At 46.3% G+C, this 26,568-nt stretch overlaps 6 protein-coding genes across 8 annotated transcripts in view; 4 read left to right on the top strand and 2 right to left on the bottom strand.

Moving 5' to 3' along the window:
* The first annotated feature begins 3,391 nt into the window (after positions 1–3,391).
* On the top strand, positions 3,392–4,413 carry LOC121588969 (keratin-associated protein 19-2-like). Its single transcript, XM_041907456.1, has 2 exons — positions 3,392–3,496; positions 3,593–4,413. The coding sequence occupies exons 1-2, from the start codon at positions 3,485–3,487 to the stop codon at positions 3,896–3,898; spliced, it is 318 nt and encodes a 105-aa protein (XP_041763390.1). The 5' UTR covers positions 3,392–3,484; the 3' UTR covers positions 3,899–4,413.
* A 2,224-nt stretch (positions 4,414–6,637) lies between these two features.
* LOC121588694 (adhesive plaque matrix protein-like) lies at positions 6,638–8,363 on the bottom strand. Its single transcript, XM_041906937.1, has 2 exons — positions 7,027–8,363; positions 6,638–6,957 (listed from the first exon to the last, which is right to left on the bottom strand). The coding sequence occupies exons 1-2, from the start codon at positions 8,066–8,068 to the stop codon at positions 6,818–6,820; spliced, it is 1,182 nt and encodes a 393-aa protein (XP_041762871.1). The 5' UTR covers positions 8,069–8,363; the 3' UTR covers positions 6,638–6,817.
* Positions 8,364–17,366: 9,003 nt separating this feature from the next.
* On the bottom strand, positions 17,367–19,989 carry LOC121589967 (mitochondrial 2-oxodicarboxylate carrier). Of its 3 annotated transcripts, XM_041909263.1 has the most exons (8): positions 19,774–19,988; positions 19,625–19,682; positions 19,303–19,536; positions 19,033–19,215; positions 18,865–18,962; positions 18,617–18,791; positions 18,020–18,124; positions 17,367–17,941 (listed from the first exon to the last, which is right to left on the bottom strand). In XM_041909263.1, the coding sequence occupies exons 3-8, from the start codon at positions 19,462–19,464 to the stop codon at positions 17,744–17,746; spliced, it is 921 nt and encodes a 306-aa protein (XP_041765197.1). In that variant the 5' UTR covers positions 19,465–19,536; positions 19,625–19,682; positions 19,774–19,988; the 3' UTR covers positions 17,367–17,743. The 3 variants fall into 3 exon arrangements, with proteins under 3 accessions (XP_041765197.1, XP_041765198.1, XP_041765196.1); XM_041909264.1 differs by lacking the exon at positions 19,625–19,682 and having other exon boundaries at positions 19,303–19,464; positions 19,774–19,989; XM_041909262.1 differs by lacking the exon at positions 19,625–19,682 and having other exon boundaries at positions 17,368–17,941.
* Positions 19,990–21,474: 1,485 nt separating this feature from the next.
* On the top strand, positions 21,475–21,977 carry LOC121588305 (ribonuclease P protein subunit p14-like). The gene is made up of 2 exons (XM_041906065.1): positions 21,475–21,583; positions 21,671–21,977. Exons 1-2 carry the CDS (start codon positions 21,552–21,554, stop codon positions 21,975–21,977), a joined length of 339 nt encoding a protein of 112 aa, XP_041761999.1. The 5' UTR covers positions 21,475–21,551.
* Positions 21,978–21,980: 3 nt separating this feature from the next.
* On the top strand, positions 21,981–22,571 carry LOC121588304 (mitochondrial intermembrane space import and assembly protein 40-B). Its single transcript, XM_041906064.1, has 2 exons — positions 21,981–22,198; positions 22,282–22,571. The coding sequence occupies exons 1-2, from the start codon at positions 21,981–21,983 to the stop codon at positions 22,514–22,516; spliced, it is 453 nt and encodes a 150-aa protein (XP_041761998.1). The 3' UTR covers positions 22,517–22,571.
* A 250-nt stretch (positions 22,572–22,821) lies between these two features.
* LOC121588302 (protein similar-like) overlaps positions 22,822–26,568 on the top strand; it is a 121,890-nt gene continuing 118,143 nt past the window's right edge. The window contains exon 1 of the mRNA XM_041906061.1: positions 22,822–24,433. Coding sequence (XP_041761995.1) covers positions 24,363–24,433 — 71 coding nt within the window. The 5' untranslated portion in view covers positions 22,822–24,362. The remainder of the gene's footprint in view (positions 24,434–26,568) is intronic.

The following is a 26,568-nucleotide window of genomic DNA, read 5'->3' as shown; positions in this document are numbered from 1 at the left end:
ATCGAAATCGAAAAGCACTCAAAAACAACCCACTAAGCTCAGTTTACCACTTACTGTGTACGTGTCGCCGGGTTGTCGCTGGGATGTCTGCCGCTGGTCATAACTCATGCCCGCGATCGATGGTGTACTTTTCGTTGTTTTGTATTCTATATAGCACACCTCACACATGTGCGCCCTTCTCCAAGATCTTGTTTCTTTTGAGGAGTCCCCCTTTCGTTGACCGGTGTTGGTGCCAAGTGTACGCCACACGCACACGCATGTTCAACCTGTCGCGCTCCGGATTGCATCACATTGTCCGTCTCTTTGGCCTGGCCGGTGTGGCCGTTCCCTGCCCATTATTTTGTAATGCTCCACCCAACATTCTCCTTGCTTTCGGGACCGTTGCTGCTTCGACCCGATGGAGACATCGGCGCGTGTGTCGGTGACAAGTGCGCTGCACGGTACGGTCAATGGTGCGTTTTGCTTTCATTTCACCCAAACCACGCCAATCATCGCCTGGCAGTAGAATGTGTTGCTTTCGCCCCGTCGCTAACAGTGGCCGACGAATGGTTTGCGGCCTCCGTTTCGAACACCATCGTTGGTCACCTGGGCGAGACATTTTAGTGCGTTAGATCATCCACCAGCCATAGCCAGCCAGCCGGTTCGCTATGATGTGTGAAAGATAGTAGTAGTGGCCGTGTCTACGAAGGGTGCTGCAGACAGGTAGCGCCACTAGACTGGTGCACTGGTAGGTTTTGCCAGGAAATGTGCCACTTCTTGGGCCCCCCGGTAGTTGCTGCAGTTGCGGTTCGTTTTCTCACGGCCTCATGCTTCCCGCGCAGCACATTGGCGGTTATTTATTAGTTTGTTGATATTTTTTATTCACGCGTGCGTGTGTATGTGGGCACGGTCGTATGGAAGTTGCATCAACCGTGAGGCATGAGAGTTACGTTCTGTCGTGATCTGTTCTTTCGACTGTCCAATAAATAGATATTTTACACAGCGTTTCTTATTGATCTGTAGCACCTACGATACGACAGGTTCTAGTGGATGTTGCAGCTAGAATGTTTATATTTAAATGCGAATTTAACAGCGAAGGACTCAAATCATACTAATAACGCGTGCATGAAGTCTTGGTTAACATTAAAAATAATGGAATTGTTTATGCGACCACAAGAAGAATCGCTAGTAAGATGGCAAGACGAACAAATGATCTTAAAATGCATTATTTTTAATTAAATTTGTAACGATTACTTGCATTCCAAACATCGACCGAGTAAGTCGACGTACGCAAAGCGTATCTGAAGCCTCGTACACAAATCGTTAAAGAATCGTACAAACTTACTCAAAGAAGAATACACACTACTATCAGGGCTTGAAATAAATTCATGCGGAGTTATGTGTCGTCAATAATTTATTTCACTTTATTGGTTACTTTATCTTTAGGCATTTTTTCCACCACTGTATGTAATATAAAAATGTGTTTTTGCATGGAGTCTGCTCTGCTTCACTATTGAAAAAATGAAGAAACGTTCCGGAGGGTTCTATTTGACACACTTCAAATATATTAGCAAGTAATTTTCCATCGCTTAAAAGCAAGAAAAATTGCCCGAATAGTGAAAAATTGGGACTCACATGAGAGTTGATCAACAAGCGACGAACCCCGTATGTTCAATTTTGAGGGTTCGTCGCTTGTTCCTACTCCTACTGCATCCTTTTAAAAAAGCTATCAAACACTGAAAATTATCCACTTTGCTAGGTAGCATAAACATTGATCCTTCGGGTGATTGTCTGTGTCTGATCAATGGAACATGATATGGCTGAACAGCACGTCTCCAATAACGATTATTATGTATTACCAAATTGTCACAATCAAGCTTTCATTTACGCTAAAAAAAACCGCACGACATAAAATGAGAACAATGTTTGTTTTGCTGGGAGAATCTTCATGCTTATAAACAGTTTAGTCCATGCTGAATAAAAGCCACCAGTTGCAATCCAACTGCAAACGTAATTATAATGATCATACCGTAATGATCACGTGTATCAAAAACGTTAGCAAAAACACACACACTTTGCATAAATCTTTAGCACAGAGGTGCATTGAAAAAAACACTAATTTATCTATTCAATACACCAGCCCACGGTTCTCTTCTGAAGCTCGCTGCAACTACATACCGGCCCGTTTAAGCTTCATCATGTACGAATGGCCATACCCGAACCTACCATGATCATCACGTAATCAGCAAACAATTAATTAAATTCAAATGACTCTTATTTACCATTTCGTCTGTTAATGTGTTTTCTTGTACGCGATGGTCTGCTTTTTCCCTTCCCCACGTTTTCTATTTCCCATCCGCTCAAAGAAGCCGCTCAATGGCCGCAAACGAGCAAATGATGGGTGGAATTTATTTTAAATGAATTTTCACACCAAAGCTGGGATGGGAAACGGCGGTAGGGCTTGTCCGTACAAGGCAATAAATTTACCATTGACCACCCACGGATTCGCACAAATCGTTGATACTAGCGTGCGATTTAGTGGCTTTTTGTCTCTTGTTTTATTGCGTGTGATTAAACCGGCAATAATTCTGCCCCCCCAGTGCCGCCGCTGTTGTGATCGATGGCCCAAAAGGTGCGATTCAGTGCGTCTGAAAAGCGTGCCATATTTTCACACCCCTGTACCATTTTTCGAACCCATTTTAGGGGGAGGTGTGTAACGCATGTAACGAGCAGTGAATGACAGAATAGAAGAGAGGAGGAAAAACAAAAACTACGCTTCTGCAGTTTCGACGCTGCCCTGCTAGCAGGCGGATTAGGAAACAATTGTACTTTTGGAGTACGGCTTTCCGCCAAAAGTACACCCGTGCTACCCGTGACCCGGCCACAAACGCTATTCTTCATCACCGGCTGCAGCAGCCAGAATGGCCAGAATGAGCTGAACACTAACCCTCCGCGTCGTGCTGTGACTCAACGAGTGAATGACGTACGAATGCTGCTTAGACGCGCCCGGAAGGGTGCCTGATGAACGGCGGGGTTAGAGCGTCAGAGCAAAAGCGCACCTGTGGAAGGGGCACACACCGAACGAGACGGACGAGCTGCAGTTGCACACCCCGCGATGCACTACGGGCCGGGTGGTTCGTGTGCGTTTCAACTACAAACCCTCCCCCCGTTCGACCCCGTTCGGGGAAAATTCGCACGATTTGCACGACTGAGCCAGAAAGGGAGAGCGCCACACACAAAGGGTTGCACTGCCGCCCCGTGTCTGATACGAAGTCTGACTGATGCTGCTTTGCTTGCGTCCACCGGGAATAGGAGGGGGGGGGGAGGACGCTCGTGCGAAATGCTCTTTCACACAGGCGGGACGGGAAATTCTGGGGACCAGCCAGTTTCGTATAAAAGTACTGGCAATTTCCAACAACGGCATCAATTCACCACTTGCAATCTCAGAGTGCAAACGTGTTCTAACCAACCCAAAACCAACCAACCCAACCCAACCAAATCAACCATGAAGTCCTTCGTAAGTAGAGCTTAGGGTTTAGGACAATAATTCGGCCAAGAGTAGCTCCTGTTCTAAAGCATCTCACTCTTTTCCCACCGCTTCCCATTCGCCCAGATTGCTCTGTTCGTCGTCCTGGCCATCGCCGCCGTCTACGGTGCCGAGTCGGAGTCGAAGGTGACGGAGAAGCGTGGCATCTACAGCGGTCTCGGCTACGGCTACAACGGTTACCCCGGTCTGGCCGGCCACGGCTACTACGGCGGTGTCGGCGCTCTCGGATACGGCCACGGACTGGGCTACGGATCGCAGCTGGGCTACTACGGATCGTACCCGGGATACGGATACGGTTCGCACGCCGGTTACCTGGGCGGCTACTCCGGCTACTCGGGCTACCCGTACGGTCTGGGCTACGGACTCCACTAAGCGTCCTTTACGTACTCCCCTCATCGATCCACCCGTTCGTGCGCCGTGGTGCAGTGAAGTTTCCTCAAAACGTGTGTAGTGAGTGACTGTGTGCGTGTGTGTGTGTGGGTGTGTCGTGAGAATAATTCGATCGGTCAGTGCGATCGCGACTTGCGCCATGTTCCTCAAGCTGCTCTGCAATGCCGCCGAAGATGCACGTCACTGTGTCCTGTACCGGAGGGGGTGCACCGAACGGTAGGCGCTCGATCGAGGATTCGATGTTCCACCAGGAGAGTACACTTCCACCCGTTCCAGGGAGCCAACCCTCGGATGGGTGAAGTTTTCGGTTCCAACACTAAATTCTTCTCTCGACCAACTTCCATGGACGAATGCTGTGAATACTTTCGAAAGTATACGACTACTTTACTATACTTGAATTTTTGCCTACTACTGTGTTATTACGACTACTCTTTCTTTTTTTTTTACTTTAGTCTGTAGCATTTGTACAGTACAATAAAGAAGAAAAAAACTTTTACGTAAAACATTTGCGTTATTTACTAAAATAGTGCCATCAGGAAAGAACTCGACCGGGGCAGTGTGAAACGAAGAGTTCAAGAAGTTCTATTCAAAAGCTTTTCATCTAATTATGCGAACACGTCTTTCGCGGTTAACAAATGAAAGCGATAAAATAATATCACATGCACATTAGAAATGACTTACACAAAGCTCAAGTTTCATTACATACGCTGGTAAGGAATGTGAAGAACACTTATTCTTTTCAGCGATTTGAATTAGAGTAGAGTAACTGCTAAATGGAATTGAATCTTCAACTTACTCTTTAAAGATTCATATAAAAATAATGCACTATAAACATTATTCGCGATCCAACTCACTCACTCTCAGTCACTACAAGTGAATTATTCTTTTCGGATTCAACTCATCCGCTCCTTGTGCCAACTTATCATAGAATGAAAAACGATCCGATTTATTAAAAAAAAACTGTTGCTTGTATGAATAAACAACATTCTTGTTTGCTCAATCATTCAATAGCGGCTTGAAGTTCTTTTAATTAGAAATATTACAAGTTGAAATTAATCCTAAAACAATCCCCGATGCCTACAACTTTCCAAAGCTGGTCACCACTTATACTTTTATTTGAATTACGTTCCAGGATCACATTATGATGCAGCTACCCGTACCAACATGAGAAACATCCTTAGCTAAAAATAGTCTGTGATGTTTCGGATTTCAATATATCATCGCCAAATTGTTAAAAGAACATTTTCTATTTGGTTTCAACTTGAATCGTTGAATCGTATTTTCTATTAAAATACATGGCCAATTTATGCATCTTGGGGTAAGTTTGTACCAGTTTTAACCCTACAGCGTCTACAAAGCATCGATTCGATAAGTCTTCTGGGATACCTTTGTTTGAATTAGACTATTTTAACGTGTAAAGTACACCATCCAATCAATGTTGTGATGCTTTTTCTCATCTGTATTTCATGATAAGAAAGTTCAAGGCTTTTAGTCGTTGTTGTTCAGCTGTAGGTTGTTATTGTTCAGCTAGTACTCCAGTTACTAGCACCACTAGCTGATCCATTCATGCTTTACAATTGACTGGCTATCCGAAAACAAGGAAATAAAGCATTCGTCTAATTAATGCCACAATAGCGAGACTTGCCGCTTTCATTACGCGCCTTATCGTTTCCCGAATTGAATTCATTGAATCGCTAATCGGTAGAACCGAAGGCATGAATGAGCATACAAATGCTAGGGAATTTAGTAACTGAAAAAAAAAACATCACTATAGCCGATTTTACAAACAGATACAGAAAATTAATTAATGGGTAAATAATGTTGCCCCATTGATTTGCTCTTACAAAGTGCTCGTTAACTTCAAATACTATAGCCAGGTGGTAAACACGCTGTTCTCGTGGTAAACAGGGCATACCTTTTTGGAGAAGCAAGTAATCGAGGCTGATACTAATACTAATACTAATACACAACCCTCAAACGGTCGCACGTGTAACACTGTAACGGCCTGTAACGCTCTCTTACAGCAAACCGCCTGAAACGTATGCAATCATCATTACACACCACCAAAGCGGTGGACTGTTGCATACGTTGGATGAATGGAACGGAATTTGAAAGAAAACAGAAACTCCGTGTTTTTGTAAAACCACAAATACTAACAATATGTTTGCAAATGTAAATGAGCATTGCTTGCGCGACCGCCTGCACCTTGCATCCCAATGTAGGAACGAACGTGCCGCGGACAAACCAAAAAGCCACCGAGGGAAGCGTTATTAAATTAATATGCAATCGATGATACATCCAAATAAAGGGGAAGAAATTATGCATTGTACCACTCGCATATGGAACCGGGAATTAACTTTCCCATTTCCGTCCACACTAAAACGCTTGCTGTTAGAAAATTATTTAATTTGTTCCGTTCGAAAAATTCGACAAAGTTAAGCACGATTCCCCCTCGGGCGGAGGTGAAATGGAGGGTTTGCTTGTGGGACCTTGGGTTGGGACCATCGTGTGCTCGGTTAGTTCCGTGTATATCCGCTCGCACGTGCTCCACCTTGAACGTGGGCTGCTACTACTGCTCGTGATTGATTTTTGAACAGGGAATCGTGTTCGAAAGTGCTATCCGCTGGAATGTGATGCAGGTTCGTCGCCTAAAGCGGCCCGGTTGAAGTCTTTCGTATGTGATATGCCGTACGCAGCATTGTTGGGCAATGGGTATGGGGAGAAAATAATTTATTCGCTTTAAATTAGTTCAAATAGCTCACGAACAAAAAAAAAACAAAATAACAAACAAAAGTACACACAAACACACAGCTACACTAAGCTACACATACAAGAAACTGCTGGCATATTGACTAATGGAGCGCAGCGACTGCCATTGAGGCACTGCCTTTGACCCCGGGCTTACTTTTTCTTCTTCTGGTAACCGTTGTGGGTGATGTCGACATCGTAGCTCGATGGTCCGGTGTACCGGCCATTGTTGGAGGCAACATCGTACGGCTGCCCGTTGAACGGACCATTACCCTCCTGATGGTGCAGCGATCCTGCGACGGTAGAAAGCGATCAATTAGACACTGTTTACGGCGGGAGCATTTTATGCGAACTAAACCTACCTTGCTCGTACTCCAGCAACGCCTGGTGGTGTGCTTGCTGCTGCTGCTGCTGCTGCTGCTGATGGTGATCACCGTGCAGCGTCGGTGCCGGTGTGCTGCTGATGTAGATTTGGCCCTGCGATGTGGCGTACGACGGAAGGTACGCGTTGGACGGTGGGGCCGGCGTTGGCTGATTCACCACCACCGGGCGCCAGGGTTGCTGCGGCGCCTGCGTGACCTGCGTCGTGCCCGTGGTCAGTGTCGTAGCGATGGAAGGTGTCACGCCGGTCGCACTACCGGTGGCCACCGGGATGCCGACGAACTGTGGCTGCGGTACACTCGAGACGGGGCTGTACACTCCGGCCGGCAGTAGACCGGCACCGTTCGGACCGACGGTCGAGAACGCGGTGTAGAATGGTTTCTGCACGACGACGGGGACCTTGGCCGGTTCGGCCGGTTGCACCGGGACCGCAACCGGGATCAGCGGTTTCTGCGGGTAGGTGGCGAAGTACGTCTGCTGGGTGCTGCCGGTGGCCGCCGGAGCACCCACCGGAACGAACGCTTGCGGATAGGCGGCCGGCACGGCGGGCAGTGCGGACGGGTAGGCTGGCAGGGCGGGAGCGTACGGTGTGAAGCCGGCGGCGGCAGCGAATGGAGGCGCAAACCCACCGGCGGCAGCAAAGGTCGGCTTGACCGGCGCCACCCCAAAGCTGGCCGGATACAGACCCGCAGCCCCGTAGAGGGTCGGATAGCGCGGGAAGTTGCGCTGGTAGGACGCGACGCTGGCACCGCCCGGGAAGAGCGCATAGCCGGGCGGTAGCACCGACCCACCGAGCGATGCCGCACCCTTGTGCAGACCCGGGAACCGGGCGTACGGGCTGGGATGGTAGCCCTTGTGGAACGACGGTGCAGCACCGTGCAGCGGGATGGCCGCGTGCCCGGCCAGGGCGAACCCGTGCAGCCCGTGGTAGATGCCACGCTTTTTCTTCTTCTGCAGGGCGGACGTTGGGTCCAGCGCGACCAGGGCCACCAGCAGTAGCGCCAACAGCAGTCTTCGGCTCATTGTGGACACAGCTCGTTTGTACACGCTTCAGACACAGACACAAACCGGGAAGGTCAAACCACCAGGCAGAGGGTCCAACGGTTACAACACCCCCGGTACTAGCCGGTTCAATCACAAGCACACACACACACACCCACACACGCACAGAGACGAGCACACACCACGCCCAAACTGAAGTCACCGGATGACCTACACGAAGGTCCGCTTGACAATGAGTCGTCCCTGGTCCCGGTGGGTCATATTTATAATGCGGAACTCCATTTCGCTCGCCCCCGGACAGGTGCGCCAAACAACCTCCCCGCCGTACTGCTGCTGTGCTGTGCGCATCGAGTTTTCGGCGCTTATGGGTAAAATGAAAAGAAAAGTGACCGTTCCACCGTCGCCCCCGGATAGCATGGTGCCGGGCGTTGGCCATCGCACCACACCCGTCCCTTTGCGCGCGCGCGCAGTGGCGCTTGTCGTGCATGCCAAGTGTTTTCGACCGAACCCAAAGGAGGGTGGGTTCGGTCAGCGGGAAATGTTTCATTTTCACTGTACGGTGGCCGATCGTTTAGCCGGCGGTACGTGCGCGGGATGCAAAAAATCATGTACAAAAAGATGGGGTGGGGAGGAGGAGGGAATGGGAAGGCACACACATTCCAACGCGGTGGGGACGAGCGGTGTCTGATCGATTCGGCTACATTCCCGTGCCCGATAGCATAATCGGTGATCGCACAAAGATTAGCCGAGGCTTTGCACTGACCGCCCGCCAGCACCCGTGAATGGATGTGCCGACCGATGTATGTATGTGTGTGTGTGTGTGTGTGGGGGGGGGGGAGGATGACCGTTTGCACCGTTGCACCGTTGCACGGGTGCATTCGCGCACTGGCACCTTGTACGGGATGCGGTAACCCAAAGGTGGCGTTACCACCATGTTCTGCTGCCATTTGTGTTTGCTTCCCAAAACATTGTGCCGTAGTGTGTCTCGTTCCGGCATCCGGCGGGCCAGCGGACAAGTGCGATTTCTTTTTTCGGCGCATCAGCTGTGCAAGCTGTGACACACGATCAGCAGCGGCGGCCTGTGCACGTGTTTGCTCGCCATTTGCTGGGAAGGAGTTCAGTTTGGCTGCTTTCTTATTGTGTGCCGTACTGGTGCTGGCCGAAACCCGCTGCTGAAGGTGGTGACCGAATGGTAGGAAGTGATTTATATTTAAATTGATTCACCATGCGCTTCGCGGATTACCGTTGGGATGTGATTGCTGTTTGCTGTTTGTAGTCTATACGGCCAATGTTGCCCAGTTTATGTTTATATCACATTTATTATCGCAATTGCACACTGTGGCACTGGCGGCAGTTGCGCAAGCAAGTCGATCTGGCATTCGATTCGCAAACGAGCAGGCGGCAGGACTCGGGGGTTGGCATCCTGGCACTAAATAAATGCAGGTCATAAAAGTTGGCTTTATTTATTGCTTTATGGTAAAACTATTTTGGCGAGGTTTTTATTTGGTCGGTGCTTCTTCGAACATGATGCAAACTGTGATGGTTGGTCATAAATGGTGCAGAGGACAACAACTTTAATCAATTTGTATTTTAACATTACAAACTATTTTTATTTTCCTCGCAAACGGAGAAGCCTTAAATGGTTTTATTCACCTTCAAATACGATAAACTTTAAAATTTTAAATTGTTCGATGAAATTGGAGAAAAGAGGGCTACTTGTTAGAGCCTGTTTCGATCAGCGATCAACAAAAATTAGATCGCTCGTTTATATGATGTATTGATCGTCACCAACCGGGGAATGCACAGTGGTCTGCCGAATAAACACGCCGGTTTCTACACGAGCCAGAAGAAATCGATTCTCATCCGGAAGTAGTAACCTCTAAGAAAAGAGAACTACCCGTGGTTGGTGAGTGCTCTAGAAGCGGTCCATCTCGATCGCCAAACCATCCGGAAGCAACTCAGAAGTATGTAGCGGAATGTGGGGCAAGAAGCATTGTCATGTTACACCTCACTTCTTTTACTTCTTCTTCTTCTATTTGGCATAAACGTCCTACGCGGACATGCTGGCCTGTACAGACTTTCGAGAGTTTATGCTTACGAGAGGACGGTCCTTTCTAGGCTTGAACCCACTATGGGCAACTATGGGTTATTAATCCGTTCGAGTTGAGTTGACGAGACTCATAACAAAAACCTTTTTATCAAAAGCCAATATCAATATCATATCCATGTTGCACCTACAACTTTCAGTGGAAATAAGTGCAAACATAACCGTTTTTCAAGCGTCTTGAAAAAGGTTGTGAAAAACGTGAGTTTTTTTAGGACATAGGACAAGACGGCCACATGTATAAGAAAAAAATCTTGTATAATTAGAAATTTTGAAGTGCATGGCACTAGTGTATGTGTTCCTCCATGCTTTGAGTAAACTTTGTACCCGTTTTGGCCACGAGCTGTACCGCAATATGCACTCCAACCAGTGCGGTTAGCGTTTGTGGGACGGAATCCGCTCATAATAGGGCACCATAAACGCTGCACTCAACAGCAATGAAATATAGCGGCATACTTGCCACAAATAATGGTGAGCCACCTCTTGCCCCAAAAGTTTTTTTTTGTAAATTGGATTTTTCAGTGACTAAATTTAACTCTTTCTCATCTTTACGGTGATCCATTTTGCTACACAACATATCAATGAGAATAGTCGACTTTTCCTATATGAACTTCGGCACAGTACATCTAATCAGTGGGACGGAACGCTCTGTATACTCATTTGATCATTCCCAATAAAGTTTTACTGACGAAAACTGCTTGGTGGCACTCGTATACAGTATGTATAAGACTCTTACCCAAAATTCCGCTATTTGCACATGTAATGAAAATTGTGAAGTTTTTTAATAAAAGATTTGTGTGATACTGGTGTAGCTTGACAGCTGCTTATGTAAATAAACAATGTTAGATAACAGATTTTAGAGCACTCCTTTTTGTGGTACTTACACGTTTAAGCAGCCTTTATAGGTGCACAAGAAGAAAGAAGATCGTGACAAAGGTACATCAAGTTTAATTATGTATAATAATGAAAAAGAAACAGTTTCAATTAATTTAACGTTTATTTTACTGCCTTTTGATGTTCAATTGTAGCTTGCAACAATGAAATATATTCTATTGTTGCAATTGAGTCATCCCGACGACAAGTTTACTGGCCTTTGTAAAGAAAAGATCACATTGGAATTCGAGCTATCTTCTTCCATTTGGCGTAACGTCCTTCGTGGACATGCCCCGGTCTATACAGGCTTTGGAGACTTAATTCATTTCAACTCAGCCGGATAATAGTCAATCCTTTGCTACGGGGGGACGGTTCATTCTCGTTTTCGAGTCGTTCGAGTTGACGACTGTACCACGGGACCGCCCCGTTAGTTCGAGCTATGTTAACATCAAAACAGAACAAGCCTGTATTTATCATTTTTTCTCAATCAATTCGTATGCAACTTCAAAATTTGTTTTACAAATTTCTTAATTTCCATCATTTCTTTATTTTTACTGATTTGATCGAGCTGCAACGCTACTGTTTGGAGCAAAATTGTTCTTTAAAATTAAAGCAACGTACGATTGCAGTCATCATTTTCACAATTATTTTCCTACCAGAAGCTTAAAAATGCAATAGACGATAAAGAGCCATGCTTCGCAACAGCACGTCAATCAGTGTTTAACTATTTTAAAAAGACCTTGTAGGCGGACAGCGCACAAGAACGACAACAAAAACCACCCAGTAAAACAAACCCCTTTCTCGTACGTGGGCCCATTCCCAACTGCAACAGTTTCCCGGTTTCCGAGGCCTAGGAATCCTTGAAACCCGCTCAGAACAAACCCCTACCGACCCCCGCCGACCCCCCTTCACACAAATTTAAATCATGCAAAGCAGTTAAGAATGTAGCCCAATCGAAAAAAATGAAATGAAAAACCCACCCCTGCGCTTGCCATAAATCCCTATCACCTTCCTATCACCTTCCATTGCCAAATAGTCGAATTCAGTTCCCCACGGAATCGAAGAGGAAAAAGAAAACCGATCGCTCCAAAAGTGCGCAAAATCGTTGTGCTTTCACTTTCGCTGCCCCTCCGCCAAACCAAACGGACGGATCTACCTCACGTTGTCACCGTGACACTGTGACTCATGTGCACCCCGACGGGGTTGGAACCGATTGGCTACCTCTCTGCTCTGCTTGAGGGACACATGGGGCCGGTGCATTCAGGGTCACCGTACTGGCGTAGTCCTTGCTTTGGTGATCGGAAAAAGAGAACTGTTCGCCGCGACAGAACGGTTCTGTTAATTTTGGAGGGATTTTTTTTTTTGCTTCCACTACGCTTCGCGAAAGTAAGTTACCTGTGTCCAGTCTTTACGCTGGTACGGAACAACACCGCTTTAATAATTAAACGAAATTGATCGTTTTCGGTCCCTGCTGCTGCTGCTGCTGGAGGGATGAAAAAGGTGGGAAAAAACACTCAACCAGGGACGATCGTGCGCGGTGTTTTGATTTGATCTCGAACGTTTAACGCGCCGAAATTAGTTCTACAATACGGTGCCGGTCGATGTCGAGTGGGGTGGGGTTGGGGATTTGCCTAGACCGGGGAAAAGTAGCCATGGCAGCAGCCTCCCCACCGTACACACTGTAGTACCGGGCGGCTGGTGGTTGACCATGAATTTGCGTGAAAGAAGAGAAAAAAAACCGGATCAGTTGTGGCGCGTGTGTGAGTTGGCGTGGTGACGGGGCGGGATCGTGCTGTGGGTGATCCGGCGTGCAATGCACTTGCACCGATCCATCACACACATCACACCGCCCCACCCCATGCGGCGTGTCCAGTTTTTATGCTGTCGCTTTGACCCACAGTTTGGGGTGTTACTGTTCGATGCGGGGCAGGTGGGAAAGTTACTTAGGTTTGTTTATGACGCGTTGCTCAATGAATTGATGGTATTTGTGTACTTTTTTTTCAAATTATTTTTGTAAACATCATGGTCAATTCTCAAGCTAAATTTAAAATGCTGTAAATGATTTCATTCCATAGATAATCTTTCCGAGCATCCGAGAAAACAAAAAAGTAAATCACTAAATATTAGCCCCAAAACCTTGAGTAACGTATCTTGAGTAATTGATCCCATTACATTACTAGTAGTGGAATCGAACAACTGAGATAGCCCGAAAGCTACTTCAAAAAGTATACTACATTGTACATTGTGCGTACATTGCATCCGAAGGAATCTTTCGATTCGCCCTCTATGGGGGCCTGATCTCATAATCGCAATATGCTCAATAGTTAAGCCAAATCTGCACCACATGTGCAAATGCGGTACAAAGTGTGTATCTACACACTCACACACACACCAACACACACACACACATACAACAACCTCCATTTGGCTGCACTGCGTTGAAGGTGACGGTAGGACTAAGGATCTATTCAATACTGGCACAACGCCCCACATTCACTTTTTTGTTCATTCACTGCTCTCTTAAGTCACGATTGTTTGGTCGGCTAAATATTAGCAATTAAACACAAACAAACAAAAAAAACATGCCCACATAATCGTTCTAACGGTGGTAGAAGCTTCTAAACGAGTTTACAAAGCTCATTTAAACGAGTTGTCTAGCCAACTCATTAAATTCTGCACGTTTAAAGCCATTCTGTTCGGGCAAAGGGGTTTCTGTTTCCCAAGTGAATGGTCCATTTTAGATGCAATGACTTGGAATTTTCGCGTTCAACTAGAACCACTTTATAGGAAAAGAATATTTAAAAAAAACACACAAACACACTTCAAAAGTCAGTTTAAAGAAATGGTGTAATTAATATTCTCCAAACATCACACCCAGATGGCTGTTTGACATCTTATCTTAATGCTTTAACCTGTGACGCTGTGTCTTAGTGACTTAAGCTTTGCTTATACCTACTTCTGGTGAACTTGTGTGTTTGGAATTACTCCATACTCGGAGCTTTATGTAATAGGGTGTTAAAAAGCACCAACAAAAAAGCCATCCCTCAAAGCTAGGTTTATGTGTTTGGTGACCTATAATTGCTTGCTCGGGTGATAATATTATTCGCTAGTGCGTCAAACAAATGAAAGCACGCGTCCCAGTTTTATTTTTTATGAACAACATATAAATGCATTTTTTCCGTATGCAGCAGGAAAGGATTATTATTATTATTATTATTATTATTATTATTATTATTTTTATTATTTTTATTATTTTTATTATTTTTATTATTTTTATTATTACTATTATTATTATTATTATTACTATTATTATTATAATTATTATAATGATTATAATTATTATAAGTATTATTGTTATTATTATTATTATTATTATTATTATTATTATTATTATTATTATTATTATTATTATTATTATTATTATTATTATTATTATTATTAAAATGCGATCAATTTTGGTATTTTCGTTAGAAAACTGGTATGAAAATTGAAATACAAATGTGAAAGCAATAATGAAATAGCATAAAACAACATGTTATTATTGTTATTCCATGTATTACTTCGGAAATCATAAAAAAGCACTGCAAATATGTTAAAATACAACAACCGGAACGATATACTACTTCCTACAAAAGTCCATTTGACCTAGATTGCTTGTAAATGTTGCTAAAAAAAAGACATACATCATTGCCAAATACAAATATCTCTGATCACACCTGCACCAAAAAAGTTTGGTTCTATGCAAACTCATCCAACTAGTAAATCGTTACAAAATCGATACATTGCTACATGAGCGTTACAACATTCTACGGATTACGGTTCGAACGAGCGCGGGCAGCTCGTATTGGAATAAAACACGTTTTAAAACCAGAGCGAAAACCCTCCTCCAATCCTGCAGAGGAAGCATTTCTGCATGTGCTCGCAGTACACACACACACACACACGCATCCAACGCGCATGTCACCGGTCGCCCTCTGCCATGTAGAACTTGTCGTCTCCCCCCTGAACGGGAGCAACTTTCGACTTTGCGGTCCTACGCCCAAACGCCCCAAACTGCGCCCGTTCTTGAGCAGCAGCACCACCACCAGCAGTAGCAGCAGCAGCAACATGAAAGAATAATGTCTCACTGCTCTGCACGGCGGTGGCCAGTTAAAGGGAGATGGAAAATTATCTTTTTTTTTTACCTTCTAGACAAGTAATCGTGTGTAAATTTGTATGAAATTGGGGTTCAGTACGGGCGTACGGGTAGACCACCACCGGACCAGCCAAACCCTTTCCGCCCTTACCGCGGGTCAGCAGCCACTGTCTGGCGTACCTTATGCTGCGCGAGACGTCCTCTAAGCGTACGGAGCGACAGAGACACACTTCACCGGGCACAGGCTTAATGATACATTACGGGTGCTGGACCGGTGGTTTTACTTTCCGTCGAAAGCGGTGCACACAACAGCAACGACAACTACAAACAAAAAAAAACCCAGCCAGTAATAAAAATAATCCAAAACTCGCACACGCGACTCGACCGACCGAAGCGAGAAGGGGCCGCCTTTTGACGATCGTGCCGCTAGTGGCAGCATCAAATTTCCGACGACTCCGGGGTGGGGAGCGCAGAACGATGCAGCAGGGTGGGCAAAAGGTGGGCCAGTGAAATGATTTCGGATGAACAACGGCTCTCGACCGCGAGAAACCATTCTAATAAGCTAGGGGCGCTGGAAGTAGTTTAATCAGTCGACTTGTGACCGTGCTCCGGATCGGACGGACGTGATCCGCGTGAAATTGGTGTGTGTGTGTGTTTGTGTGTGTGCTGTTTTGCTAGAATTGATGGGCTACGGAAACAATCCATAAAAGTGTTCCACCATGAAGTGTGCCGTGTATCTGTGCCTTTTGGCAACGTTTGCCCTCGCGATCCCCAGTGCGGTGTGTGATCGTGCCGAAGAGCAGGACCTGACATTGCGCCGAAACCGCAGAACGGTGCAGTTCCTGGTTAATCATTTTGTACACTTTTTCGGCCTCAGTAGCGGTGGTGGTGGTTCGAAAAAGGTTGAACCGAAGCAGGATAATGTGTTTGCACTGCCACTGACCAGCATACTGAAGGCGTCGGCCGGGAAGCTTTCCGGCGTGAGTGCACCCAAGCACAAGCAACCGTCGTCGGCGGAACGTGAGCCAACGCTCCAGCACGATCTGCCCCAGTGGATCGATCGTCCGCACAAGCAGGCCAATCCTTACAGTGAAGCGTTCGAGGCCGATTCCCTGGAACCGACGCGCGTATCGTTGCTTAGTACGACGCGCGAGCCAGAGGAAACCACTACGACCAGCACGACTACGGAAGCGCCAGTAACGACCACCCAGGAGCCGGCACCGCTTGAACCGACCGATCCGGTCGAGCCGGAAGCAGCGCCGGAAAACCCAACCACGGTCGAGCCGGAAGAGCCAGCTACCAGCGCACCGGTGACTGTGGAGGATGCACCGGCCCAGGAGGGCAGTACCGAAGCATCCGGCGCTATCGTTCCGGAAGACGTGAACAGCCTGTCCGATGCGAGCCTCAGCGCACGGAACGATGTGCGGGAGGAGAGCTTCCAACCGACGCCGATCCCGCTGGTAAGCTACCAGCATTACGTGCAACCGGCAATCTGGCCCGCAGCAGCCGGCTTCCAGCAGTCAGCCTTCCCGATGCAGCAATACTTTGGCAACAATGTGTTCATCCCACCGCAAACCGCGTACCCGCTGGCAGCGCAAGCGTTCCAGGTACAAACGCTCCCAGTCCACCACGGTCAGGGTTACCCACTGGCCACTCAGCCCGCGTACGATAACAGGCTGTACTATCCGACGGCCGGTGCCGACTCGCAGCCGAAATCACAGAGCCGGGTGAAGCTGCACGACAACCACTACGATCTTGTTACGTACCACGACGATACGGAAACGGCCGCCTCCAACTATCAGCACCAGTCGTTTGGCAACTATCGGACGCAGCGGTACTGAATTTCGGGAGCGGAGCGAAAGCTGTCTTCGCTTCTCTTTTAGCGCTAGGTGATCGTTAGGGAATGATCGGGAGGTATTTAACATTCGAAGATATCACATCATCACATCACATTTGTAAATAGAACTCATCAATTGCGGAGCAGCGCTTATGTGTGTAGAAAGAAATTAGAACCACACTAGGTGTCCCTCCCCCTCCCGACAGTGGATCAGAAAGTTGTAGACGAATGGTTAAGTGTGATGGTTAAGTGCAGAACTGTACAAATTGTTTAATAAATGTATAAACCCAATCGTTAGTACATTACTTTACCTCGCTTCTCAATATTTTTCATGAATTTTTCGCGTTTTTTTTGTGTAAAATGTTTACCAATACAATGGTTTATTGTAAACAACTACGAAATTTGAGCCCCAGCTACATGCATTTTCAAAAATAATACTCTTCAAATGCCCGTTTTAGGGATGAAAAAATGACTTCAAAACTATTTTAAATATATTTTTCCCATCAAACCACCCGTTACCGAGCAAAACCGGTAATTTACAAATGCATCTGTATTTTTTGTATAAATGCGACTTACCATCTTGATCGCACCACCATGCCGAGTGTGCTTCAAAAACGGAAAGAAAAAAACACATATAAAAAATGGGAAGCACCGCTTCAATTATCTAATGGAATGTTGTTGTTGTTTTTTTACGAATGTTCCGTCCCATTTGATCTGGCTCTCTCCTACTGTCTGTGCGTTGCGCAACTACTGCTTAAAGTAGTCGTCCAGAAAGGCGTACACATAGTCGTAAACTACCAGCATGATTGCACCGCCCGGCCCGAGCCGCATCACCTTCGGGGTGAGGCCTTTGTACAGTGCCCCAAACCCTTCCTCGCGCGCCACGATCACCATCGACCCGAACGTGGTACGGTACTTCACCTGTCCAGGAGTTGGTTGAGGTCCCTGGCGGAAAGAAAAGTGCACATAAAACTAATTTTTAGTGCACTGGCATGCGTACACACACACGGCTGTCCTACTGACCTGGATGCGGGATTTGGCTACGTCGAAGGGAATATTCACGATCGAACCCAGAGTTCCACTCACGAAACCGATGCCAACTTTACGCAGGAATTCTTGCACAGGATCCTGCAGGACACATTTTGCACAACGTGTAATAATGGTGTGACGTTATAGCGGGTTGTTTGTGAATTAAAGTCTAATAATAACTAGCTATGAAATGAAACGATTTGAATGTTGCAGGAATGGACTGAGGCAGCTAGAAACACACATGCACCACAATTTGATCATTACATAAAGCTAATGGAACGCAGCAAAAGCAACGGGGAGACATCGCGAATCATTCAAGCGAACCGCACATAACATCTTGTTAGGGCTAAGCATAACAACAATCACACCACATTGACATTAAAATACCATGGTTACCCACTTACCAGTTCTCCCTAACCATACCCTAAGGGCAGCTGGAGGGTGTATGTATGTATGTTTGTTAGAGAGCGGACGAAACATGAAACAGATGATGAGAATGTAGCAAATGTGTACGCATTCGATAGACAATGATGATGCAAACGGTGTGCAACAAAGGGATGCACCGCGCACTACCGCGACGATCATCTGTACCTTATACTCCGGAACGATCCCTTTCACGCTGTGGTAAAAGCCAAAGTAGATCATGTTGAACACGCCGTTGCGACCGATGGTGGCGGTTAAACCGCGGTTCAATCCGTTCAGCCCGAAGCCGGACTCGTTGATGATTTGCTTCGTAACGGCCCACGTGCTGGGGACCTGTCCCATCCTAAAGGAGCACGAAAAATAGAGTGAATAGTATTGCTCAATAATTGAGAATGATAGGTTATATCAATACCTACTTATTCTTGTTTGCCTGCAGGGTAACCTTCACCATCTCGAATGGATTGACCAGAATAGCTTCCGTTACGCCCGCTCCCAGGCCAGCCAACGAAAATGTCTTTCAAAGCAGAGAGAATAGCGTAAAGCGGCAAGGCTAGCAGGAAAGGTAACACATCCGCTATGCTTACCAGTGGCGTTGGTTTGTCCGATCCGAACAGAAAGAAACGTTTGTACTGCTCGAAGGTTAAAAATTTGACCGCACGCTTGGGGGTTTCCACCAACACCGGCGGCAGGATGCCTTTGTACAGTGAAAACACTCCCTCCGATCGGGCCATTTTGCGGATGCAATCAAACACCCCGTTGTAGTAGGTCTGGAATGAGAGTGGGTCGTGGGATCGGTTCAATGAAATATCCGTAGCTTCCAGTGGATTCAGCTGCTTGGGGGTAATATATATTACCGTGGATTTGGCGGCACCGGCAGAAGGGCTAGCTTGCAGCTGCAGCCTTGTTTTGACCAAATCCAGCGGGTGCATTATGCACACCTCTACGAAACCGGCCGATCCACCAGCGCCGACCTGCATCGCCGCTTGCCGTAGGAATTCTTTCAGATCCGAAGGCATCTTGATGATTGTTACTAAATTAGCTCAGTTCTTCTTCACTTGACAAAGTAGGATAATGTAGTAGAGTAATACCTGAAAATAGCAGAAAGATTGTTCATGTAAGTGAAGTGAAATGCATGTTTAATAACAACTTCAAATGGAACCATTGGACCGATATTACCCGCTGGATGTCTACAGAACAACAGGTATCGGTGGGACGCTTATCAGACACAGATGGTCTGAAAATAGGACACACATGCACCGTTCGTGATAACGCTTTGCAATAAATCTTTCAAGCAGGCACGCCCGTGAGTATGGAACATGATTTACCTTAAACCGCTCCTTCGTTCGTTTCACATTGGATGCACCGGGGCCAAAATATAATTGACCTACGCTTAAGGTCACGCCGTATTGGAACCAACAGCAACGTATTCTGGCTCCAAATTAACGAATGGTTCTGGCAATTGCTTGAAGGTCCGAGGGGAAGATGCGTGCTATTGCTATGAGGAAGACGGGACAGAATGAAGAAGTTGTTTACATTTGATTCGGTCTTTGTGTACAGCGGCACGCCTTGAATCAGCTGTTTGTGGTGCAGGTAGCTTGCAACAAATTAACGATTTATTTTTTCTTTAAGCTGTGTGTCAGAGTTGAAAACCTTTCTACATAAAGAAATCAAAATTTAAAAACATGCTTGTAAGTATAGGGCTTACGTTGTAACTCAATCTAGTAAAACAGCATAATGAACATTTCAAATGTGTTCCTTTGCCTCTGTAAAAATGTAAACGTCATTCCAGTGACAGCACGTCAATGCTTTCGAAATGAGCGAACCCGGTTGCTATTTCACAACCAGCTGTCACAACCAGTGTGGCCAGATTATTTTGGCGATTTTCGGTAGGCGCACTGTTGAGAACGCAACCATTTAAATTTTATCAATTATTTAAATGATTATCCCGCTAGCAAAGAGAATGAAAAAGTGTACGACTTTCAGGCGAGGGGCATGAAGAAGCAGGGGGAGACGGTTGGAAATACGCGGAATTACGCAGAGGCGCGAGCGTGTTTTGGTTTCTACACAGTTTTTGCACTCACACAGTTACACATGTGTGAATGTGTGCGTTCACTTTCAGCCTGAGCGCTCAGTTTGGTTTTCTCGCAGCGGCATACTGGTATCGGTGTCTCGCTCGCACTAGTGCAGCGTGTTTTGGGAGAAACGGGAAGGAAGGGGAATGAGGAAAATACAATGAAACAGCGCGAGCGAGCGTTCTTTTCAGTGAGAGTGTCTCGTGTATTTTAAAGGCATGCAAGAGAGCGCCGGTCTGGTGGTACAGTGTCAATTCGAACGACTTAATAACATGCCCATCATGGGCTCAAGCCCCGAATAGACCGACCCCCCATAGGTAGGACTGACTATCCTGCTATGGTAGCAATAAGTCACTGAAAGCCAAGCCCTCTTCACTAGTGGGTACAGGCAGGCCTTGACCGGCAGCGGCTGTTGTGCCAAAAAGAAGAAGAAGGAACAAGAGAGCGCATTCTCTCTGTTGTAACGCTCCATCCGCCATTTTTAATAATCAGCCCAAAACAACGGACTTCGGATCCGATCTTGGGCCGGACCCCCACCGTGTGTTTCTACCTACCCCTCGCCTGGAAATCTCATTCTCTTTGTCTGTCGGGTAAGCTTTAACCGCCGACAGCGAAATGCAAATTCAAATTTAAATGATTTTCTTTGACGAGCAATTCTCGGAATCCATGCAACTGATATTTTCTACTTATTATGAACATTAAATTTTAACTGATAAAACTAAAAAGTGCCAGGCAAACAAACGTGCATCAGCGCGATAAGAAAACAAATGAGGTTAGCAATCCTTGAAACAGCATCCCAAGCACCACAGATTAAGCTTAAACGACTGAAAAATCAAATATCTGTGATTTTCGGTAGGATAAATGGAAAATCGGTAGTTTTAGGGCGGTCATCTGTGAATCGGTAGGCATATAAAAAATCGGTAGGAATACAGATAAATCGGTATTTCTGGTCACTCTGGTCACAACATACAAAACATGCTTTCATAACAAAAAAACGCATTATTTTCTCGCCGCTCAAGCATGGTTCTACTATGAGTGACTACTTTTATCTAGATGTGGAAATGTAAGTACCGAATATTTTCCCTATTTCCCCCCCGCATTCTTGGCACTTGGTACAAATGTCCACCCCTTTCACTTGTGTCACTTGTAGAAAACTCGCTGAAGAGCCGAACCAATTGTCCGCACTATACCTGAAGGGCAGCATAGAGCGATCGCTGACGAAAGTGTTCGGCGAAATTGGTGGCCAAACTGAGGTGGATCTGCTGAAATTTGACGCACAGCGAAAGCGTATTATCCTGCGCGTGCCAAAAGAATTCTACGTGAAGCTCCGCGCTGCCATAACGCTGATCGGAGAGTTCCAAGGAGTGCCCTGCAACTTTCAGGTTAAGAAGGCATCGCCCCTGCTGCTCTCGTTGGTGGAAACGCACGTAGACTTTGCCGGCCAAACCGTTGTTTGAATCATGTCGCTGTGCAAAAGCTACGGCAAAGATAAGGTAATCTTTGCCACCGCCGAGGACCATGCCACGCCGAGCAAGGTGGAGCTACCGGAATCGGAACCGCGACCGGGACTGATACTGGAAAATGGAGACATCAACTGGAACTGTCCATGCCTCGGTGGCATGGCGATCGGTCCGTGCGGTAACGAGTTCCGGGAAGCATTCTCTTGCTTCCACTACAGGTATGTCACTCATGGGCTTTATCGAACCATCCGAGCCTGGAGAGCTGTGTTACATAAACCAATCATGCTCTTCATTCTTCCAGCCAAGCACAACCGAAGGGTTCGGATTGCTACGAAGCGTTCAGCACAATGAACGAATGCATGCGGAACTATCCTGGCGTGTACAAACAAAACCTCAACGAGGACGAGGATGAGGAGAGTGGTGCCGGTGTGGCGAGCATGATAGCCGACGAAGGCGAGGAGGAGGATGATGTCGATGCGCCTCCTCCGGCAAAGGCGGAAAGCGAATCAAAAACCGTAGCCACAAAAGCGAACTAAGTTGTATAAGCGAGCAAACAATAATATACGCCAGAGAGTAGTGTTACAGCTGTGAGCAATTTTGGTTCCATTTATTGTAAAAGAAAAAAAAAGATAATCGATGAACATACAAAGATTTCATCATACTTTGTAAACTTAACGTGCACCGTCAAAAGATTACCTAAGTCCACATAGAATCAGCCTCATAAAAAAAAAGATAAAATTAAAGAAGTTTTATTTAAAAAAAAAACACACGAAACTGAAATTGCCAAAAACATTTTCATTCGTCGTCCGATGGTGGAAAATTTGGACCGCTTTCGTTAAATTGCGAATGGTTTTGACGTTTTCGTCAAACGTCGCCCCAGTTTGACGTTTGTTTCGTCAAAGATGGATGTTTTTGTGATTCTGTGCGTGAAAGCGATTGTGATTGGATGGAAGTGATATTGGATGCGCTACGCGAAAGCAAAACGTAGAAAAAAAGTCAGTTAATGTGTGCATTATTGAACGCGTGCTGAGTGCAAATCCTACCAGTGCAGTGATCCCGAAACGTGCAGCAAACGGCAGCGCATGTGTGCTGCTTTGGCGCTATTCGTTTGGCCGCGATATTCAAGGTTTTTTTTTGTCCCTCCGTGCTTGCCTACTGCCCTCTCCACATCAATAACAAGCGTAACCTTCTGGTAGCAGCAGCAGCAGCAGCAGCGATAGCGAAGAGTGTGTGTGCGCGCGCCAGATTCTGGGTTAACAGCGATATTTCCGTCGGTCAAGCAAGCGGGAGCTCGGGTTAGCACCTTCTGGAAGGTGTGTGTGTAATTTCCCCTTTCCCTTCCGCGGATCGGTCCGATGAGGTGTGCGTGCGGAGACAAAGTGCATATGCAAGAAGCTATCACTAGTATTACGCACCATACATCTCGCTCGTAGCATCATCATCATCGCGCGTAGTAGTCAATGGCAGCAGCAGCAGCAGCATAACTAGCAGTAGAAAAAAAAAGCACACACTCACATCCGGAACCCCCCCATCAACCGATGTTGTTGCTGGGCGCCCGTCCGTTCGTTGAAGTAGGTGCAAGCGGAGCAGTAGTGCGTTCGAGGTGCGGACAAGCATTGGCACAAGCCAGACAGAACGATTTATTTTGGATTTCTGGCCATCGAACGAGAGGCAGCTGATTGTGGCTGTGTGACGTCGTGACTCGTGCAAAGAATAAATATCGAAAGAAGAAGAAAAAAACAACAAACGGTATACCGAAAACGCGTATTGCATGTTTCGAAGTGTTGGTGAGTGTATTATATGTGTGTGTGTGTGTGTGTCTGTATGTGAATGACCATCGTGTGCGTGCGTGTGTTTATTTTGGTGTTTGGACGGTGGCAAGCAAAACGGTGCGTGATTTCGTAACACGGCAAGCACGGCCCGACCGCCCCAATACAACCCACAACTGTGAGATAGTGAGTGAGTTCAGTGCATTTTGTATGTGTGCGTGCGGCGTGCATTGTGAAACTAAACTAATACCGTGAGTGCGAGTGAAAGCGCATCGTACACACAAGCAAAGCGAAACATCACTATCAAAAGTGCGTGTGTTCCGTTGCGAGTGGGAAACCCTGTATGTGTCGATGCTTATTGTGTGCATGCCCTTGTGTGTGTGTATGTGTGAGCGTGAAAGTATTGTGTCTCAATTAGCATAATTGTAAAACATTAGTGGAAAAATCCGTGTCGTGTCTGTGTTTGCGCGGTTCAACTTGCTGTTTTGAAACCAAAATCCCTTTACCCGAGGGGCCCTTTTTGACAAGCGACGACGAAGCAAATTAATAACTCTTCTGCCGGGTGCAAGGAACAGTAACAACAATTCCCGCGAAGGAACTGCCGTGCCCAAGGATGACGAAAACCGTAACGAAACCGGCGGACACGACGGGCAAGGCCGGGAAGCCCGTCAAAGAGAAGCGAAGGTAAGACAAACCCCCGTTGTATCGCAAACTGGAAAAACTGGCCAAAAGGGTCGGCGAAGGTGTCAAGGGACCCCCGAACGAGGTATGTTGTTCGGTGTGTGGAACGCGGTGGAATCATATCGTGAAAGCTACGCCGCAGATTTACGCTGTAACCTTTGTAGCGATTGATTTTTCTTTTCTTGTTGTGCTGCCCGTTTTGTGGTCGTGAATTCGAGTGTATTGTTTTTTAAAGACTCTTTAAGCGTTCGAAATGTTGACTTCCATTTTCTAAATCTCAAAGCCATCCGATGTTCGTGTGGTCTCAGGTGAAGATGCATCTTCCTGCCATTGGAATGCTCATTCGGAGCATAGGAACCCTTGAGGGAGGAATCTGCACCACAGAACGGCGAAGCATCGTAACCATGGTATCTTGTATGTTGAAGATATTTGTAGTCCAACGCAAAGAGAAGAATCTGAAGACTCCTAGTCGCGTAGGGCCTTCAGATGAACGCGTGGTTGCGTGGGATGCGTATGTTGCAATCGTGTTAAAACGAATGTTCCGCTCGTCGTATCTTGACGCTAATGAGTTCAACTCAAGGGTAGTAAATTTTGTTGTTATGTTTGTGGATTTCATTCGTAAACAAATATTGTGTAAATGGCTTTGAAATATTAAAAAAAAGTATGTCTATTTGATTCATTTTGCTGCACCGCGGTGAAGGTGGCGCGCAAAAATAAGGAAACGGACTGGTACTTAGCCATAATTACTACACAACAAACTCGACGTGATCTATGTATGTGTGCGTGTGTGTGTGTGTGTGTGTAGCGCACAAATGACGTACTGAACGTTCCCTGTTCTGGATAGGGTCGTACGAAGGAGAACTAATTGCATATGCCCTGATTATTTTAAGCGCACAACCGCCAATCGTTAGACGGAAGCGTGTTGTGGGTGTTTGCTTGAACGGATGTGTTGGTGCATTCTGAGGTGCTTTGTTTTAAGTTCTCGTAGTGGAAGAACAACAAATCAACACGTAAAAACACATTTCAAGGTCATGTAAAGTTGGTGCTGTAAATAGACATTTTAATTTATTTCATTTAGTGAACGAAAATAGTCCATTCTCCTTTAAGGGTTTCTGCATTTTTGATTACGCCATGTGGAGTCTTTAAAACAATCAATATGTTACATAACAAAGACCGGCAAACAAAAAAATGTTCCGCAATCCTGCCTATAAATGTTCTTTTACGCAGTCGAATGTTCCTGATGTTGCTGCCGAAGATTGCCCCAGTTTTCCCACGCTTTAAGGACAGGCCGGACGACATACTGCTGGGGTGTGGAATGTACCGCAACGCAGGGCGTTCACTTTTTGTTTTGACGTTCACTTTCGATATGAAGACGCCTTCCGCCGAAAAGGGCTCGTCCATGTGTGTACATCGAGCTGTGCGTGCGCAGGCGTTCCACCTTCGCCGGGAGTGCTTGATGCTATCGCTCTTCGGGCTAGAGCCATCATTCAGAACGTGTCTAGCGCCGAAGACCCAACAGTTCGTGTCCAACGTCTTCGGGCGATAACGTCAGGATACGCGGCAGTCGGTTTGTTTTGTGGAGCATGTTCGTACACCTTCCAAATTCTGTTGGTTCGACGAGCCTGAATTGTGCATGTGTGCGTGGGGGTGAATGCCGTTCAACTAGCAACGACCGACAAACGACATTTCAAAGCTGTTGAACCTGTTGAACCGGTGTGATTAGCCGTGGGCATTCCTTTCCGTGCGCCATCATCATCATCATCGTTCGCTTGGACACATTAGCAGACGCTTGTCTCGTTGTGTGTAGTGTGTCGATTATTTTTCGTTTTCAATCTCCACAGTACGACACACTCAAAAGTGTGAGAAGGGATCATATCACTCGAGTAAGGTTCAAATCGAGCATGGGTCAGATTTTGGGAGCTGTTACTATCAGCTAGGAGCTGTTAGTTTAGCAAAATCTTTACCATTGCTAACGTTTGCAATGAAAAACTCGACAAAAATTGTCTATTTTTCATGCGACTAACGAAATGTTTATTGCACATTCAATAATAATAACCCATGAGTAAGCAGCCAAAATTTGAATGCTCTAGCAGTCAAACTCTAACCATGATGGTCAAAAAAGTGAAGCAACTTCGTTC

This window comes from Anopheles merus, chromosome 2R (assembly GCF_017562075.2).
Source record: "Anopheles merus strain MAF chromosome 2R, AmerM5.1, whole genome shotgun sequence".
Lineage (NCBI taxonomy): Eukaryota > Metazoa > Arthropoda > Insecta > Diptera > Culicidae > Anopheles > Anopheles merus.
This window is presented reverse-complemented; position numbering and strand designations above follow the sequence as displayed.

Excerpts from the sequence above, each read along its gene's own strand:
- LOC121588305 (XM_041906065.1), top strand. The coding sequence starts at position 21,552 with ATGAGTGACTACTTTTATCTAGATGTGGAAAT. Across the intron at positions 21,584-21,670 it reads TTTTATCTAGATGTGGAAAT|AAAACTCGCTGAAGAGCCGA; the intron begins GTAAGTACCGAA and ends TGTCACTTGTAG.
- LOC121588694 (XM_041906937.1), bottom strand. The coding sequence starts at position 8,068 with ATGAGCCGAAGACTGCTGTTGGCGCTACTGCTGGTGGCCCTGGTCGCG. Across the intron at positions 6,958-7,026 it reads GTTGCTGGAGTACGAGCAAG|GATCGCTGCACCATCAGGAG; the intron begins GTAGGTTTAGTT and ends CTACCGTCGCAG.
- LOC121589967 (XM_041909264.1), bottom strand. The coding sequence starts at position 19,464 with ATGCCTTCGGATCTGAAAGAATTCCTACGGCAAGCGGCGATGCAGGTC. Across the intron at positions 18,963-19,032 it reads CGGACAAACCAACGCCACTG|ACATTTTCGTTGGCTGGCCT; the intron begins GTAAGCATAGCG and ends CTGCTTTGAAAG. Across the intron at positions 17,942-18,019 it reads TAGCCAAATCCCGCATCCAG|GGACCTCAACCAACTCCTGG; the intron begins GTCAGTAGGACA and ends TCTTTCCGCCAG.
- LOC121588304 (XM_041906064.1), top strand. The coding sequence starts at position 21,981 with ATGTCGCTGTGCAAAAGCTACGGCAAAGATAAGGTAATCTTTGCCACC. Across the intron at positions 22,199-22,281 it reads TTCTCTTGCTTCCACTACAG|CCAAGCACAACCGAAGGGTT; the intron begins GTATGTCACTCA and ends TCATTCTTCCAG.